The sequence below is a fragment of the Culex pipiens genome, chromosome 2 (assembly GCF_016801865.2).
Source record: "Culex pipiens pallens isolate TS chromosome 2, TS_CPP_V2, whole genome shotgun sequence".
NCBI classification, from domain to species: Eukaryota; Metazoa; Arthropoda; class Insecta; order Diptera; family Culicidae; genus Culex; species Culex pipiens.
Window position 1 is genome coordinate 133,663,884 of NC_068938.1, and position 18,375 is coordinate 133,682,258.

Below are 18,375 nucleotides of genomic sequence, written 5' to 3' on the forward strand. Positions count from 1 at the left end.
AGTTTTAGAATATTTATCTTTGGGAACAGTTCATTGAGGCATTATTTGTACCTAATGGAACAACATTGTTAAAAAGAAATAGAGACCTCTCACCTGATAACAGCAGGAATCCAGGAATCTTGGCCGGAACTGGACCAGCAATTCTACGTTGGATTCGCGACCATCACTGATTGAATTAAAAAGAAAAAAAAATATTGTATTCAAAATTCAATACTGAAGATTATGAATACCATCTTTATAGTTTAGTGAAGGTGAAAATAATACACTCAAAATTTTCAGTACACGTTAAAAAAAATCGAATCGGAGACAACAAACATGTTTGCCAAACTGACAAAATGTTTGTGAGATTGATAATATGCAAGGGGAAAACCACTCTCATCTAAGAGCCCTGGGCACCATCGGGCACGTTCTCGGGCACTCTCGGGCACCTTTGGGCACCTTCGGGCACCTTTGGGCAAATGTTCGGGCACCTTTCTTTCTGACTTTGACAATTGGAAAATTCCAAATCAAAATATCAAAGTCATCAGGATTCTGTCCAAAACATTTAAAGTTTTTAAAAGTACTTTTCCTGGTTTTTGCATTTTGTTCATTAAAATGATTTGTGTAATAAACCATTGTATTTTGTCGTGAAATCTTTATGTTAACGTTTTTTAGATCATGTGTAATGTGTAATGAAAACATTTATTCTTCAGCTGAGGAAAATTACACAACAAATCTTCAAGATGAATTACTTATCTGGACAATCTTTTTTAAGACCAATTTTTGAAACTTATTTTATGTAAGTGCAAAGGAAAGTAATTTTAAACCATTACTTTATAAATATTAAACCCGCATATCTTTTCTAGACGCAGGAAAACAACTCGGTCCTGAGGATCGATTGAAGCCAAATTTCAAGATTTCTGAACTCGGCTTTGGAAGAGCTTCATTTTGAAATTTTACTTTTTTTGTACTTCAATAAAATTAATGGCATATTTCTGACGTAGTTTTCTAAAGAAAAAGAAAAATAGTACGAACGAGGTTAGAGGTCTAGAAATTGTTTATGTCGAAGTGAAGCGTTTCACCCTGTTGCGTTGCGTAACCCTGTTAATTGCAACGGGTTTCCGTATCGGATTGGTGAAAATTGGGACCATCCATAAACCACGTGGACACTTTTTTGGAATTCTCAACCCCCCCCGCCCCCTTCGTGGACAATTGTCCATACAAAAAAAATCTTTTTTGTATGGAGCGTGGACAATCGCCATACCCCCCCCCCCCTCTAAAGTGTCCACGTGATTTATGGATGGTCCCATTAGAGAATTCATCATTAAACCATTATAAAAACAAGTTTTTTTTTTATTTTCCGTAATATCATATTGAATTGATATTTATCGATAGGTGATCATTTTGTCGAAACACCCAATAAACAGGGCGTGTTTTCGGCCACATCGAACAACTCTTGAACCAGCCAGGGTCATCGCCGAGTTATTTGTAAACAGGATGAGCTGGGTGCTTGGCTGATCGGGACCTAAGAGGATCCTAGGGCGGGACCGGAATAACTTCCTTCGGGGGATTGGTTTCCTCGCTTCAAATATAATTGCAAACTTTTCCAGTGGGTTTGGTTTTACGAGATTTATTTTATCTTTTTCCTGAAAGGGAAAAGTACTTTATTAAATAACATTCTATAGTTCATTAAATGCTTCTTACCAATAAAGTAATGTGCAAATTCTGCAGCACTAGTACCTTTACGTGCAAATTAAATTAAATGAAATTGATTTACTCGTTTACGCTGACAGGATTGTAAAAACTATAAACAAATATTGTAACACGGTTGCTATGCACCGTCTTGTTTTTTTCTTGGCTTCAGGGCTCTATCGGGCACCTTCGGGCACGTTTGGGCAACTTTAGGGCACAGCCTACTCGAGGGCAATGAGCAGAGTGGTTTTCCCCTTGATAATATGTGATTATTAAGTTCATAAAATAGGTTTGTTGATTTCATAAAGCAAGATATTTGTTTTAAACAAACAGGAGTTTTGATTCAAACTCACTTAATTTTTGTGCGTGAACGTACCAGCGCACCACGACAATCTCGGCTCGTCGCCTCGGTTGTGTGTCTGGCACTCACCCGAGGCATGAACCCAGCGTATGAACCAAGGTGCTTCACTCGGTACGAGCCGAGGTACGTGCGCTGCACACAAAAAAATATTATGGTAATGACAAAAGTAACTTACTTTGGAATTGAAAAGTGGTTAAAATTTGCTACATTAAAAGTGTTTTTCTTGTTTTGAAAATGAAAACTTTTACTGCTACAGTTTTTCCAAATCTCCTTGCTAATGATTTTAAAGTTTTAACTTTTAATTCGACTGTATAATTTCTTTCATTTTGTCGTTCTCGTGAAACCCTGTACGTCTAAGTCCAAAATGTAAACAAACGTTTAGGTGATTCCGGTGGTGGTCCACGACGTCAATCAAAACAGAACGCGTCCGCAGCCAGGACTTGAACGCGGATACCTTCGAAGGAGGATGGTGCGGAACAAGGTTGGGGGATTAGGAGAAAGTTGGTTTTCAAAAGGATAAGGCCAGCTTCCTGCCGGATCTGCAGCTGTTTCACGACCGAAATGGGTAAGAAGGAAGCTTGGGTGTTTTATGGCGTTTGTGTTTGATGTTGTTTGTTTTTGTAGGACGCCGTGTATGCGGATGTGAATTTGCACCGGTTGTATTCGGTGGTGGTGGCCCGGGTTGGGTAGACGAGATTGAAGTTGGAGCAGATTAATACATCCGCTTTCTGAACAAGTACGATAAAGTAAATTTTATCGGTGAGGAGAAGGATCCGACGGAAGAGAGAAGCGATCGGAGGTGGTCAGCGCGGATGTTGCACTCGGTGCCGGCGGTTTACGACCACCAGCAGCATTATGTGCCGGAAGTGATGACGGGACACTGTGGGATGTCCTGAGGGTCCGCAGTCTATTTCTCGGTACGGGACATGTTTGACGAGTATTACCGAGTAAAGCCGCAGGTCCTGAAGCGGATTACTTCTAGAGGTTGGAGCGATATCCGACGAACCAGATCAAGAACATCTATCTGGAATACCGAAGAATTCACCGGTGAGTATTGAGAATGTATTCAGTGTCTAGCCAATTTAATTTACTTTAAAACTCTTTCAGCAACTCCCGCCCGCAAACGCTCAACTCGCGACGGCGCAGCTTCGGCCGGATGAACTGGCAACATCTGTGTCATTCTCGAAGGATGACCAAGTGATCTGGAACTATCGGTTCAGGCGCTTCACTTCCCAGTCGGAAAACGTCGACTTCCTTTCCTGAATCAACACCCAATGGCCAACTCCTCCAAGCCTGTCCTGATGATGGCCGGCAACGAGACCACCCTGTCCTCTACATAGCTGTCGTGCTCCAAAATGAAGGCCACGATGTTAAGCAGCATAAGTAGCAGTTTTAATATTAAAATAAAAAAAAATCCATCAAATTTTTCGAAAATCATCACTGTAATGTTAAATGTTATTTATTGTTGCCATAAAAAGTTTCTTCTTATAATAAAAGTAAAAAACTTTTACCGATACAACGATTTTGTTCCAGAAATGCATGGTAGTATCAAAAACTTTCCAACTTTTAAATTAAAAAGTTTGAACTTTGTACGAATATTCACCAACGCGAACTTTTAATCCAACGAACGATCTTTTTAAATTTGCAGTATTTTTTTTTTGTGTGTGGTGGTACAAACCGATTTCAATACCACGGCACGCTGGGTTCATGCCTCGGGTGAGTGCCAGACACACAACCGAGGCGACGAGCCGAGATTGTCGTGGTGTGCTGGTACGATGAACCAAAATACCAACACACAATGGGTTCAGGCTCGTACCGAAGCTAGAAAGCCAAACCCGTGGTGTGCGTTGGCACTGGCGCATGGGAAGCTTGCAAAATAGCTTCTTTGGTCATAGGGAAGGCCCCCACAAAGCTTGAGCCAAATAAAAAAATACAAATAAAATCCATTTCCGGTATTGGTAGAGAATTGCTCATACGGTAGTCGAGCTCGTACTTGTGTCAAACTCGTTCTGAACTGAAATCCCTTTGCCCTTTTTCGTGACAGCTCATTCCCACCAAACCAGTCGACTACAGATTGTCAAGAGAAACAGATTGGTCGATGCAAAATAAATCGGCACTGGCAACGTATGTTTAGCGCTTGCAACACTGCCAGTTTTTCTGGGCGCAAAGATCGGTTGGTATCCAGCGCGTTCGGATCTGTCAATCATCGACCAATCTGTTTCCCTTGACAATCTGTACTCGAATCCCGTCTCAATTCATTGGACTCAATTTTGGGTAAAGTTAGTAAATTATAGAAATTGCTGGCAACCCTAAATCGATTTGTTGACGCGCTGTCAAAAAACATCGCGCCTCCCCAGTCGCAGGGAGTGGCGTAGTAGCTGCAGCTGTCAAACGCCGCGATCTGCGTGTGCGTGTGTATGCGTGTGTCAAGTCCGTCGTCGTCCATTGTGTCAAAAGTTGTCCGAGTTTTTGCGTAGAAATTTCATTTTCCGACGCAAGAATGTAATTTGGCGTGCTAATTCTATTTCTTAGTTGCTTTTAACGTGGTAAGTGCAATGGCGGAGGTTCGGGGCACGCGGCGGTCCCGTTGGTGGCGCCGGGGAACCGGTTTTAGTGGGCGAAAAGTGCATTTTTCCGGGGGTCCATTTTCGCCATTTGGAGATCGTCAGTCACCATCACTTTTTTTTTCTTCTCTTCTTTTGCAGGGATTGAAGAAAAAACGAGATCCGGCGTACGCAGCACGTAAAAGTACCGTGGGAACAGTGTGCGTGAGTGGTTCTATTGCGTAAAATTGGGGATTTGGTGTTGATTTTGGGGTTTGATTTTGATTTCCCACAGGAATTAAGGTGGCCGCTGAGAGTTGGTCTTCCGGACTGGCGATACGAATGGTGGCCGCTGTGACGTTAGGAGAGCTGGAGAACGTCCACGGGGACGCAACGCGGCCACGGCTGAAGAAGCAACGATACAATGAGCGAGAGTCAAGCCAGTGAGCATCTCCGGAACCGACAGTGGCAACAGGCGAAAGATATCTACGATCAGCTTCTGAGCGAGTCTTCGCCGGGCAGCTTCAAGCTTCCGAAGGAGCGTACGATCGCATGTCTGTACGGTCGCACCGAGTGCTGTCTGGAGTTGAAGGAGTACGAGTCCGTTGCCCACGATTGTCACTGTTTGCTGAAGCTTCTGGCGAACAACAATGAAAGCCGTGCTTCGGGTTCTACGAGTCCCGTTCCGTCTTCAGCGTCATCGACATCTTCGACCAGCAGTTCCTCGACGGCCAATCAACAAAATCCGACGGCCACGACAGAGTCGAAGGTCCGCAAGCGTCTCATCCATTCGCTTTACAAACAGCAAAAGTATGCCGAAGCGGAAGTAATTCTGCAGGAGTGGGCCGCCAACCATAACTACCATCAGGACATCAATCGCTACTTGGAGCGCTTAAAATCCGTGCTACAAATGGCATCGGCCAACTCGTCACCTACGCCCGCTCTCGACGGATCTGCTTCGGCAGCACCTCCCGCTGCTACGGCAGATTCCGACACGTCGTCGTTGTCGCAGGGACCGTCGACGACGCCCACTTCGACCATCTCTTCACTGTCTTCGCTCAACGAAGAGTACGAACAGATCGAGACGAAGCTGGAAAATCTCATCATCAACAATCTGCCGCCCGATCGGTACACCAAGCAGTTGAGTCAGCTGAACAACAACGGCAGCAGCGATTCGTCGAGTCCGACGCGGGAGAACAACAAGTCGAGCAGCGAACGGGAAGCGGAAGCCGGTGAAACCACGGTTAGCAATGGCAATGCGGAAGTCGACGTCGCTTCGACAACGGCCGCGGACACGAACGAACAGGAAGCTGTGAAGCCGGAAGAAGGTGAAACGAGCGAATCCGCGGCTCCAGCGACGAGCAGCGCCAACAGCAGCAGTTCCTCGGTCAACAACTTTCAGAAGCAGCTAGATAAGATCAGCAACATTAGCTGCGTCTATTGTACGATGAACTTTAGCGACCGGTCCGAGTTGCGGGCGCATTGCCAGACGCAGAGCCACCAGAACATTATCATGTCGGACGAAGGTCGTGACTGGATGTGGCGTCCGCCGCCGCGTGGCTTCATCGCCGAGTCGTACAGCCTGTGCGAGAACTTCGTGGACAACCAGAGCTGCCACTACGGCAATCAGTGCGTCGAAGCGCATGGTATCGACGAGCTGAACGAGTGGAAGGAACGGTTCGAGTACCGGAAGAAGAAGCTGCAGCGCGCCCGGGACAAGGAACTGTACGGCAAAAGCTACACCGAGCAGCTGCTGGAACGCTGGGTGTTGGCACCAAGCCCGGACAAGGTGATGAAGGAGAAGGTGGAGGGGGTTGAGGAGTCGTGCTCGCAGGATCTCGTCACGACGGTCAGCTCCAAGGTGAGCAAACGCGAGTGGACATTTGTACTGAAAACGAGGAGACTGTTGAAGGCGGTAGCATTGCTGCAGGACGCGCATCGCAATCATTTTCTTATCAAGCAAATCTATCCGGGCGAGCCGAGAAGTGGCCGTCCCGCGGGCAACAAAGTGGTGGAAGCCGAGTTGACGTCCGACCAGGAGTGGGTCGCACCGATGGACGCACCAAAGGTTGAGGCGATTGAACCGAGCAGTCCCATGCTGGAGCACCGGGTCAAGGTGGTGTTCAACACGGACATTTACGGTACGTTCCGCCAGGCGGTGGTCTTCGACTTTGGCAGTGAACCGGTGCTGGTGAAGCACATCTGCGTCGACGTGGTCCCCGTTACGGAGGTCGACAAGATTCAGGAGATCCGTAAGGACATTGTGATGTCAACGTCGGAACGGTGGGACGAAACCAACTCGGAGATAATCGAATTCACCACCACCATAATTCCGCACATGCAAACTCCGGCTTATGCCGCGGACGCCGAGCGCGAAAAGGAACTGCTTGCGAGATATCCACTGCCGAAGGCATCGTCCTTTGTGCTGACGCAATCCACGATCACGGAGAAGAAGCTGACGAAGAACAACTACCGAAATCGGATCCACGAGCTGCTGTACGTGGAGGAGATTGCCCGTTACGAGCAAATTGCCCGCTACAACTTGACCACCCGATTGACGATCGCGACCAACTATCTGTTGACGCCCAGCGGAATGGCCACCAGCACGGCCAAGTATTCCCACTCTGGTGAGCTGTTTGCGCTGATGAAGCTCGGCAAGGACGTCTCCGAGGACACTTCGGCCGGTCGGCTCATCCTGAACAACTGTCAAGCCGTGCTGATTGCTTCGAAAGACCCGGCTCCCACGGGTGAAAAGCGCAAGGTGTACGAAGCCGTGATCGAGGACAAAGGGAAGAACATGATCTATCTGAAGATTTCGGCAAAGGCCGTGGCCGGGCTCGGACTGAAGGCGGAAACCGAGTTCATCTCGGACATCCAGTTTCAACCGAACCGACTGACGTACTGCGAGTGGCACCACGCGATCGACAAAATCGCCGACTTCCGGATCATCTTCCCGGACATCTACCTGGAACCGAGCATCCCGTGGACTCCGCAGCGCCAATGGGACGCGTCACTCGATCCGAAGCTCAACTCGAAGCAAAAGGAAGCGGTCGTTGCCATCACAACACCCATTACGGTCGCGCTGCCTCCGATCCTGCTGATTGGACCCTTTGGCACCGGCAAGACGTACACGCTGGCGCAGGCCATCAAACAGCTGCTGCTGCAGCCGGAGTCGAAGATTCTCATCTGCACCCACTCGAATTCGGCCGCCGATTTGTACATCAAGGACTACCTGCACCCGTGGGTCGAGGAGGGCATGGAGGAGGCCAAACCGTTGCGCGTTTACTACCACAAGCGATGGGTCGCCACCGTCAACAGCATCGTCCAGAAGGTAAAAGGTTTTGAGTTGTGTGTGTTTTTTACAATATTAACCCGAACTTTATCTTTCAGTACTGTCTGATCGACCTGAACATCAACGTGCGCAACTTCCGGCGGCCAACCGTGGAGGACATCCTCAAGTACCGCATCGTGGTGGTCACGCTGAACATTTCGATGGAGCTGGCTTCGCTGGATCTGCCCAAGGGACACTTTACGCACATCTTCCTGGACGAAGCGGCCCAGGCCATGGAGTGCGAGGCGATCATGCCGTTGGCGCTGGCGACGGAGAAGACGCGCATCGTGCTGGCCGGTGACCACATGCAAATGTCCCCGGAGCTGTTTTCGAACTTTGCCAAGGAGCGCAAGTTGCACATTTCGCTGCTGGAGCGGCTGTACGATCACTACCCGAACGATTTCCCGTGCAAGATCTTGCTGTGCGAAAACTACCGAGCGCACGAGGCGATCATCAAGTTTACGTCGGAGCTGTTCTACGAGCAGAAGCTGATCGCGTCCGGCAAGCAGCCGAGGCATGAAAAGTTCTACCCGTTGACGTTCTTCACGACGCGTGGCGAGGACGTGCAGGACAAGAACTCGACGGCGTTCTACAACAACTCGGAGGTGTACGAGGTGGTGGAGCGGGTGTGCGAGCTGCGCAAGAAGTGGCCCAGTTCGTGGGGGAAGATTAACGACCAGAGCATTGGAATCATGACGCCGTACGCGGATCAGGTGTTTCGGATTCGGTCCGAGTTGAGGAAACGTCGCATGGGTGGAATCAGCGTGGAGCGAGTGCTGAACGTGCAGGGTAAGCAGTTCCGGGCGATCTTTCTGTCCACGGTGAGAACGAGACGCACCTGCAACACGAACGCCAACGAGAACAGCAGCAGCAGCTCTTCGGAGGACGTGGACTATGGCTTTCTCAGCAATTCCAAGCTGCTGAACACGGCCATCACTCGTGCCCAGAGTCTGGTCGCCGTTGTTGGAGATCCGGTTGCGCTGTGTTCGATTGGACGGTGTCGAAAGGTGTGGGAACGGTTCATCGAGATCTGCTACCAGAACAAGAGTCTGTTTGGCATCACTTGGTCCTTGCTGAGATCGCAGCTGGATGGGGTTGAGCTGAAGAAGACGTACGTGCTTAACCCCCTCGCGCCGGAATTTATTCCCCGTGCCCTGCAAGCCGAGGCGTACCTGCGGGAACAGGCGGCAAACGTGACCGGGCAGTATCTCCAGCAACCACCGCACCAGGCCGGACCACACTCGACCGGATTCCATCACCAATCGAACGCGAACTACTCCGGCGGAGGACATCCGTCACTGCCGGCGGCAGGACTCATGCGACAAATCGTGCCCCAGCAACCGATGCCGACGCCGCAGGCTCCCTTCATGGGACACGGACCCGGTCCCGGTGGTGGCCACGGTGGTCATCCGCCGATTCCGCCCCAAACGCAGCAACAGTTCCCGCCCTACCAGAGTCCGATGTTCTTTGCGGCGCAGCAACCGCCGATGCGGGGTCCACCGCCACCGCATCCGAACGCCCTCGGGCCACCGGTTCCGCCGAACATTGCCGCCCAGGCTGGTCCCGCCAATTTCCCCCAGAACAACCCGGCGAACCTGTGGAACCCCGCTGGGAGTGGTCATTTTCCCAACAGGTTAGTTTGAAATCATTATTTTTGTAAGAGTAGTTCTCTACAGATTCGCATTTTTTCGGATTTTTTTAAATTTAATTTTTTGGGTTGGATGAAAAAAAAAGTCATTTTGCATCATTAGTTTTTCCATGCAAGTTTCGATACAATTTTCGGGGCTGGTCTTCCAAATTGGGTATGTGAATTCTGTATCTTGAGAAGAGATTTTCTAATCGATTTGGTGTCTTCGGCGAAAATGTTGGTTATGATTAGCGTTGTGATTATTGCACTCGATTGTAAATTTTCGACTCACGATCGAGATTTCTCGTTAGTAAGATTACGACTTACCATCGAGGGGTAGGCGTGGCTGAATGGTTACGCTGTTCGCTTTGAAAGCGGAAGGTTCTGGGTTCGATTCCCATCTGCCCCTATCGAGAAATTATGGAAAGAAGGAATAATTCTGAACACTTGAATATGAACGAAAAATTCATTAGCTCGCGGCGGGGTTCGATCCCCCGTCCTTTGGGTCAGCAGACAAAAATGCTAACCACCAGACCATCGAGGCTTAGTTGATAGAAGGATTAAGAATGCTATAAGAATCCAAGAAACTTGATTGGAATCTGTGTGAACCTAAGAACAGGAAAATGCAATATTGAATGCAAGTTGAATTCAAGGACACTGGTTGCATAATTGTTAGGCGAATATTGAACTTTCAACACGACCAGAATTCACCACAAAAAGCTTGGTGAACCGAATTGGAAAGCTTCCAAAAATGAATCCAAGAACATACGAAGAATTAAGGACTATAGATAGATTTGACCGGCCGCATCACTTACCACGGTGAATCCTGGCTTCACACCCATCTTACTAACACCCTCAAACCTCACGTGATACTTTGTCGAAGACGCAGCTGATTTAGCGGTCTTCATCACTCAAGTATCGGACTAAAATTCCTATCCACTTCCCCCGTGTCTTACCACTGGTCGTGGCCGGCGCTGTGATTGGCTAGCATGATAGGGACATTTGAAAGTTGCGAAGTGGTGATGATTGGTTCCTACTCTTCATCTGTGGTCCACGGAGCAATTCTTGGAGGTCCTGGTCAATAACAGAGTAGCAACTACGGGTAGACACCAATGCTATGCTATGCTAGTAAGATTACGACTTACCATCGACAAATTACGATCGAAATTTTACTACCATCAATGGGGGTGACATTGGGTCTGGGGGGTGAGATTGGGTCAAAGTATTCTTTTACGGATTTTACCATTTCTCAGGTATTTCTCAATGAAACTAAATTCTGTTAAAATTGTTGTGCAAGGGACATCTTAAGATGACTTTGCTGAAAAAATCTCGTTCCTAGAACAAATCTTGTCATTTCAGCAGCTGTCTAAAGTTAAGGTACGTTTTTGGCCAAAAATTACCTCTCGAAAAATCAACTTTTTAAATTTTTTGTTGGAATTGATCAAAAAGTACCCAAATGTTTGAAAATCTCTACTTCAAACATTTTAGCATGTCAATACGATTCCCTCGAACAAGAAACACTGTTGGATGACTTGTTTTTACTATATCTTTGTATTTGAGCATCATTTTAGTTTCATTTGACCCAATGTCACCCCCTCAAAGGGGTGAGATTGGGTCATTTTTAAAACGATTGCCATTTAAGGTAGAGTACATCAAATTACACCATATTTTGGGAAAATGTTAGTAAACTATCTAAGAACAATTCTACGATAAAAGATTTTCGATGTTATTCAAATTGTTTTTGTTATTAAGAAATTACGAGAGGTGTATCGTTTTTTGACCCATAGTCACCCCACTGACGGTATTTAAAGATTTCGATCGTGGATCGAGAAATTACAGTCAAATTTGGAAAAGCATTTTTTTCAAATATTTTTTATTTGAAAGAAATATTTGAAAAAAATATTAAGTCTAAACATATTATTTTAATATTAAAAAAAATATTTTTTAAATGTAATTTTCAAGATTTTTTTTATGATTTTTTAAATTTTAATTTCGTTTTAGAAATTGTTAGTTTTTTTAATATATTTTTTTCAAATTCTATTGTACTGATTTTTTTAAATTTCATGCTTATTTAAGCTTTTTATTTTTTTAGATTGTAATTTTTATTTCAAATTTATTTTATTAAACTTTTTATCACTGAAATATGAATTCCCAAAATACGTACTTTTTAATTTTCGGATTTTTTTACATGTTTTAGGGGACTGATAAATACAGTTTAGGAAATATGTTTTTTGAATACTATTTTTCGGAAAATATCGAAAATCTGGACAAAAAATTACTACAGATCATTTTTAAAGCATATCTGGATATACAGTCAAAAATTACTTTATATGTTTTTTGATAATTCTTGAGGGAAAAACACCTCTGGAAATAAACATTTTTAAAATTTCCTATTATTTTCTCTCTAGAACTTTGGAAATCGAGCGATGAAGGAGCTATTAGACTATGGAAAACAAACAAACTTTCTATTTTTTTTGTGTTTGACAGTTTGCCAAACTCGCAAACAAAGCCAAATGTATGCAGGCTAACGTTACTGCAAACAAATGCAGGCAAACAAACTTCCAAACTGCCAAAAAGTTTGTTTGTTTGTTTGTCGTAGTCTAATACTTCCTTTCGTTGAAAATGAATTTCGTGAATTTACCGATTATCAAAAATATTCCAAATAATTTTTATTTTTCATAAATATTTTAGACAAGTTTTTTGAATTTTTTAAAGAATTTTGCTATAGAAAAATATTGTTTAAAATTTTTGTCAAGATTTTCGATAATACAAAAAAAAACATTATTTTTAAACCGCGAAAAAATTGTGAAATCTTAGAGAACTACCACAGGGTACAGAGTACTTTGTGGAATTATTCTGTTAGGGATATTTCTAACCCAATTTTTCCTCTTCCAGAACCCGCCAGCAGATTCGTCCCCAGATGGCACAGCACCTGACGGCCAGCGGCCGACCGTTGATTCCCCCACCGATGCGGAGTCCGGTCCAGCAGCAGCAGCAGCAGCAACAGCAACAACAACAGCAGCTGTCTGCGCCGCAAATGCCTTATCTCCAGCAGCCGAAGCCAGCCCTTCCGAACTACGGCCCATTCCCGCCCCACCACCAGCCCCAACATCCGCCCCATCAGCTGCACCAGAACCACATTCGCCCGGTGATGGGAGGGGGTGGCGGCGGCGGCGGAGGAGGCGGTCCCATCAGCCCAAGTTCGTACCAACAGCAACAGCAGCAGCAAGATCAGCAACATTACCTTTCCGGCCTGTCTACCGACTTGATGGCATCGATTACGGCCCGTGCCGCTTCGCAAATGCAAATGCCACCACAGCAGCAGCAGCAGCAGGTTGTGGCGGCGGTGCACCAACAGCAATCGCTGCTTCATCAACAGCAGAGCCAGCAAAAGTTTGGGGCGCTTCGGATGGACGACGGACGGCAGCAGCAGCAGCAGCACGGTGGGCTCGTCGACAAGGACATTCAGTTTCTGCAGAATGTGCACTTTCCGGAAAAGTACAGCCAGGTCACGCCGCCGCAGCATGTGCACCATTCCAACCCGGCCGCCGTTACGGACTTTAACCACTTGCTGCCGCCCAACATGAGCTTTCTGGACGTGTCGCTGCAGACGAAGGAGTTCCAGTATCTGTGGTTCATCAAGCTCGTCGAGACGCAGGGGTTGGAGGCGGCTAACAAGTTCACGGACATTCTGCGCCAGGTTCCGACGCTGGCGTCGACTCAGCACCCGCATCAACAGCAGCAGCAGCCGCAGCCGCAACATCACCATCAACAGGTTCACCCGCAGCAGCAGCAGCAGCAACAGTTGCAGAAGAAGATGAACCCGGTGCTGCCGTCGCACACCGACATGATCTTGGACAACTTTTTGAACCCCAGCAAGGACGTGTTGGGTTCGGTCAGTTTGCAGCCACCGGCGGCCTTGCTGCATCATCAACAGCAGCAGCAACATCAGCAGATGGCGGTGGCCTCCAGTGGAATCAGCAACGGAAATGCCCTGCTCGGAGGAGGGATGCCGGGGAAGAGCTTGCTGGAGAATGTGGAACTGTTTGGCCCCGCCAGCGAGTTGCAGTCGTTTGGTGGCTCAAGTGCACCGTTGGTCGCCGCGCCCCAGCCCCAGCAGCAGCAGTCGGTTCCGCTGTACCGTCGTCAGGCTGGCCAGAACTATCAGAGCAGCAGCAGCGGTACGCTCCCGTCGGCGTCCAACTCGTCCCAATCGATTGCCTCGTCAACGCCGGACCTGCTGGACAACCATCTGCAGCAGTCGCTGTTTGAAACGCTCGATGGACCGGGCAAGCTTCACCACAGCAACGCCATGCTGTTTGGGGGTCAGTTTGGTGGCGGCGGCTCCACAACCGACCAGTCCAACAACCTGCAGGGCTTCACCTCGATCCACAACATTGCCGCCGGTCTGATGCAGCAGCAACACAATCTCAACAACCGCGAATTCCTTCACCAGCTCCAACAACAGCAACAACAGCAGCAGCAACAACATTTGCATGACGGTCGCGGAGGTTCGTCCGTGGAAGAACTGCTCAACCGGCAGGCCGCCAACCAGACGTACGCGAGCGTGCTCAGCCAGGGCGGTGGCAAGCAAAAGGACGGAAGTGGCGGCGGCGGCCTCGGTGGGCTCGGCGACGGCAGCGGCGCGGGCTCGTCCGCCCTGGGCGATCCGTTTGCGGCTCTGCGCGATCTGGGCCGGAAAAGTAACGGCTATTACAACTACTTTCAGTAAGACGGTGGCGGAGAAGGAGGAAGAAGGTAGGTGACTTTCTCTAGTGATAAGAAATGTGTGTTTTAGAAGACGAATCCGTCGGATGCGCGGATTAAATGTGCATCAATAGGGAGAGCGAGTGACGACGATGGCAAGTAATTATATAAAATTGGCGGGAAATGGGGGGTGTAACACTTAATCATGGCACGCGAGGGAGGGAGAGGGAATCGGCAGAGATGAGTAGACTGCAGCAGCAACTGTGAGTGTGAGTGTGTGATGAAATTTTGATGATTTTTTTTTTCGAAGCCTTCGTGTTAGGCTTTTTAGTTCTTATCAAATAAATTCTGTATTATTTTGCATACAAATTAGCGAGAAACGAAAAAAAAACAAAAACTATTACAATTCTAAATTAAAACCTTAGTTAATCCGCACGTCCCCTTAAATTTCTCGAAACTCAAAAAAAAAAAAACGGTTACCTCTCGTTTGTGATGATTCCCTCTTTTTACACAGAGCAGAGTTAAAATTTCTAACCGGAAAATGAATGTGATTCATTGCGCGAAAGCGAACGATAGCAGAGGGAACGTGATGCAACGGAAGTAAGCAAGTTTGCAGTTGACAACTAGAAAAAAAATGAAAAAAAAAAAACAAAAAAAGCGAAAAAGTAAATGAAAAAATCCAAAAAGTTATGTCTACATATATTCAGCTAAACAACTTATATAACACATTAAAAGTAATAATTTATAAAAATTCAAACGTAAAGTGAAAATCAACAAAAAAAAAACCTACATTACATATTTAGAAAACTATAATGTAATATTTAAAAGCAAAACAAACATATTGATTATGAAAAAAAGTACTAATTAAACTTTCCTTTAGTTCCAGTTTTTTTTGTGATTCGAATCAGCTCATTTAAGTTTTTTCTGAGTAAAATAGTCGGTAATACTAAATGAATAAACCTTAAAAATCACAAGGCAAGCACCATCCGGTCTCCACAAATTAAAAGCAGACTCGCACTTTCGAACGTCGACTTTGGCAGATGACTGCTCGACCACACTTTCATTTACTGTCTGAAGGAGGTATTAGACTATGACAAACAAACAAACAAACTTGCACTTTTTGACAGTTTGCCTGTTTTGTTTGTTTGCAGATTCTTCAACCGGCATATATTTTGCTTTGTTTGCGAGTTTGACAAACTGTCAAACAAGAAAATTCGAGTTTGTTGTTTGATTGTCATAGTCTTATACCTCCTGATATTATTTTCCATAATCATTTTTTTTTTTTTCAAAACACAGCTGTTGACAGATGTTAAACCATTTTTTGTTTTTATAGTGCACATTTTTTCCAACGCGAAATTTTGTGGGTCGAGCGATCATGCTTTTTAAAACTGATATTTTGTTCACAACGGGTTATTTGATGTCAAGTCATTTCTTCTTTTCTTTTGGATCTACCTTTTTTTAGATGATTCTTGACATCCTTCCGGATCGAATGCAACAAGAATCATCCATATCGGTTGAGTTTTCGCCGAGATACAGCCGTTTCCAACTTGTTGAACCCTGTTGGGATTACAAGTGTTAACATACTAAAACCTCGCTGGTTTGACAGCAATTTTTTGAAAAAGAATTTTAAGACTGACATTTTATTTAAAAAGTGTTAGAATTTTACATTTGCATTTGTTTTGAGATGTTGTTTCTAAATATACATAGTTCATCAGATTTGTGAAATTTTATACAAAAAAATCCTTTGATTGTCATAATTTTTTAGGTTCAATATACCAAATTTTAATTTTTATGTTTTTTGGGTGTTTTGAATACCTCTTGAGACGGTCTCAAAAACACCCAAAAAGCAAAAAAAGAAATATTTCGTTAAAGGACCTTTAAAAAAAACTCCAGATTTTTTTTGCATTTTGCATAAAAATCGATGAATTTTTCATATTTTCAAAACAAATTGTTCATGAAAATGTTGCCAACATTTTCAATCTAAAGAAAAGCATTTTCAAAACAAAATACCTTTTTGTTTGAAACTAAGTGTAACTTGGATTATTTTCAAAAAAAACCCATTGTTTACAAGTTATCAGTTAAAAGAAATGAAAGGAAAAAAAATGCTTGCAATTTTAAATCCCGTACCTTCGCAATATTACTCACTACCATGCAGCGACACTGTACTATTAGATAACAATTGGAGTCGGCAAAAAAAACCTAAAATTGTAATTTTGAAGCGACGTTTATAAACTAATATTTATTTTCGGTCAAATTATTTGCAAACATCTACTTACGATAAAACTACAACAGCAAAAAGCGATCAAATCGCCATCAGTGATTGGGTAACGAATCAGTTGAAAACATTTCTTGATAATTTAGATGACAAATTTGAGAAATATTCTTTAAAATGATGAAAGAAACACGGTAAACATTGGACAATTTTCGAAGCATCTTTTTGGAGTAGTTTGAAAATTATTTTAAATAACAATACTAACACAATTTTCAACTGGTGAACAAAACGGAAAAACTTCAAAGGCAAGACAGTCAGTAAGAGGGTTTCTCTCGCTGCCGTTTACTCTGAAGCAAGAGAGAAATCTTTATGGAGAGTTATCTTCTTCCTCTCTCTGCCGTACTCTGGGGGCAAATCTCTTTCTGGCCGAATTAGTTTTCTTTACCGAAAAAGAGATGGCTACAAAAATGCACGGGAATGAAAAGTATTCACAAATGATTCGTTACCCTTCCGTGAAATCGCAAAAAAAAGAATCAATTAATTCGATGCGTTGCTTCTTATTTCTCCAGTGTCTGTGTTTTTTTTAAATAACATTACTTTATTAGTTAGAATTATCGATTTTGAACAAGCTCTCATTTTTTATTACAATTCGTAAGGTTATATGTAAAAACAAAAAAAAATATTGAAAAAATACAACAAAAAAAAACAGAATGAAAAATTTAAAAAGTGGCGTCTTCAAATTGATGGTAGGTTGAAGATTACTTTTCAACCGGGAAAAAATGTCACAAGGATAACTTTTGTTGGCACACATTTTTTTTAATTTTGAGCAAGCCGATCTTTAACCTACCAACAATTGGAAAACTGTCAAACATAAATGTAAAACGTATTAGAAGTTATTATATCGGCAAGTATAAACATTTTCGGTGTTTGATTCATGCGGTGAGACATCTTTCTAAAAAATTATCATCCGCTGTTCGTTTAAAAGTAAAGTTTTCGTGGAAATTTTAGTAAATCTGCAAAGAATCATCGCCTGGAGCTGAACACCGACGACGTTTATTTTCGCTGTTACACGTAGACTTTATGATGTATTAATAAATTAACACACATGATAAAAAAAGAAGAAAAATACAAAAAAAGTTTAAAAAATTCAAAAAATCGAAAAAACTATTATTGATGAAATTAGCAATTAATGTAATTGTATATGTATAAAATAAAACAGAAATATGTATTAAATACTGCATGGCAAATAACTTTATTTGCATTTATTAATTAAGCGAGTAGAACTGCGAAAAAAGAAAGCCAATCGGGGATATTACAGGGCATCACAAAACCCCTATTCGATTTGTGTGAAACTTTATCCTAAGGGGTAATTTTGGTCCCAAATCACGAATCTGGGGTTTATTTTTTGATATCTCGACCGACCCTTTTCATTTTTGAACATTAAAAAATACGTGTTTTTCAATAATTTGCAACCTGAAATGGTGAGTGCTTGTAAATTTGGTATCAAAGGTTATTTTGTGTAACGTTTTAGAACATCTTTACTCAACTTTAAAAATATTTTAACATTTCATTTTATGCAAAATTTAATGTACTTTTGAAATCTGCAATAACCCAGAAGGGTAATTTTTTTTATTTAGAACGACATGTTTCATTTTTAAATTTCGTGTTTTTCAGAATTGTACAGTAAATATTATAGTAAAACAGTTCCTAAAAACACATCATTTTTAAAAACTCGGCGGTTAAATTCTTGATCGTACTTCCCTATGGCTCAAAAGTTGCGGGGTTTTGTCCCGCAACACAAAAAAAAAAATAATTTTGAAAAATTATTTTTTGTTAAAAAAAAGTTTTAAGTCGGCCATTTTTATTCATTCTGAATAGTCCTCATCAATACCTACAACATTGCCAAAGACACCAAATCGATCA

At 43.9% G+C, this 18,375-nt stretch overlaps 1 protein-coding gene and 1 long non-coding RNA gene across 2 annotated transcripts; both read left to right on the top strand.

Moving 5' to 3' along the window:
* Positions 1 to 2,429: 2,429 nt before the first annotated feature.
* Positions 2,430 to 3,669, top strand: LOC120425110 (uncharacterized). Its single transcript, XR_005606472.2, has 3 exons — positions 2,430 to 2,597; positions 2,657 to 3,079; positions 3,140 to 3,669. It is a non-coding gene; the product is annotated as an uncharacterized LOC120425110 (long non-coding RNA).
* Positions 3,670 to 4,430: 761 nt separating this feature from the next.
* Positions 4,431 to 17,702, top strand: LOC120424156 (probable helicase with zinc finger domain). Its single transcript, XM_052708634.1, has 5 exons — positions 4,431 to 4,578; positions 4,738 to 4,800; positions 4,879 to 7,906; positions 7,966 to 9,539; positions 12,429 to 17,702. Exons 3-5 carry the CDS (start codon positions 5,000 to 5,002, stop codon positions 14,263 to 14,265), a joined length of 6,318 nt encoding a protein of 2,105 aa, XP_052564594.1. The 5' UTR covers positions 4,431 to 4,578; positions 4,738 to 4,800; positions 4,879 to 4,999; the 3' UTR covers positions 14,266 to 17,702.
* Positions 17,703 to 18,375: the final 673 nt, after the last annotated feature.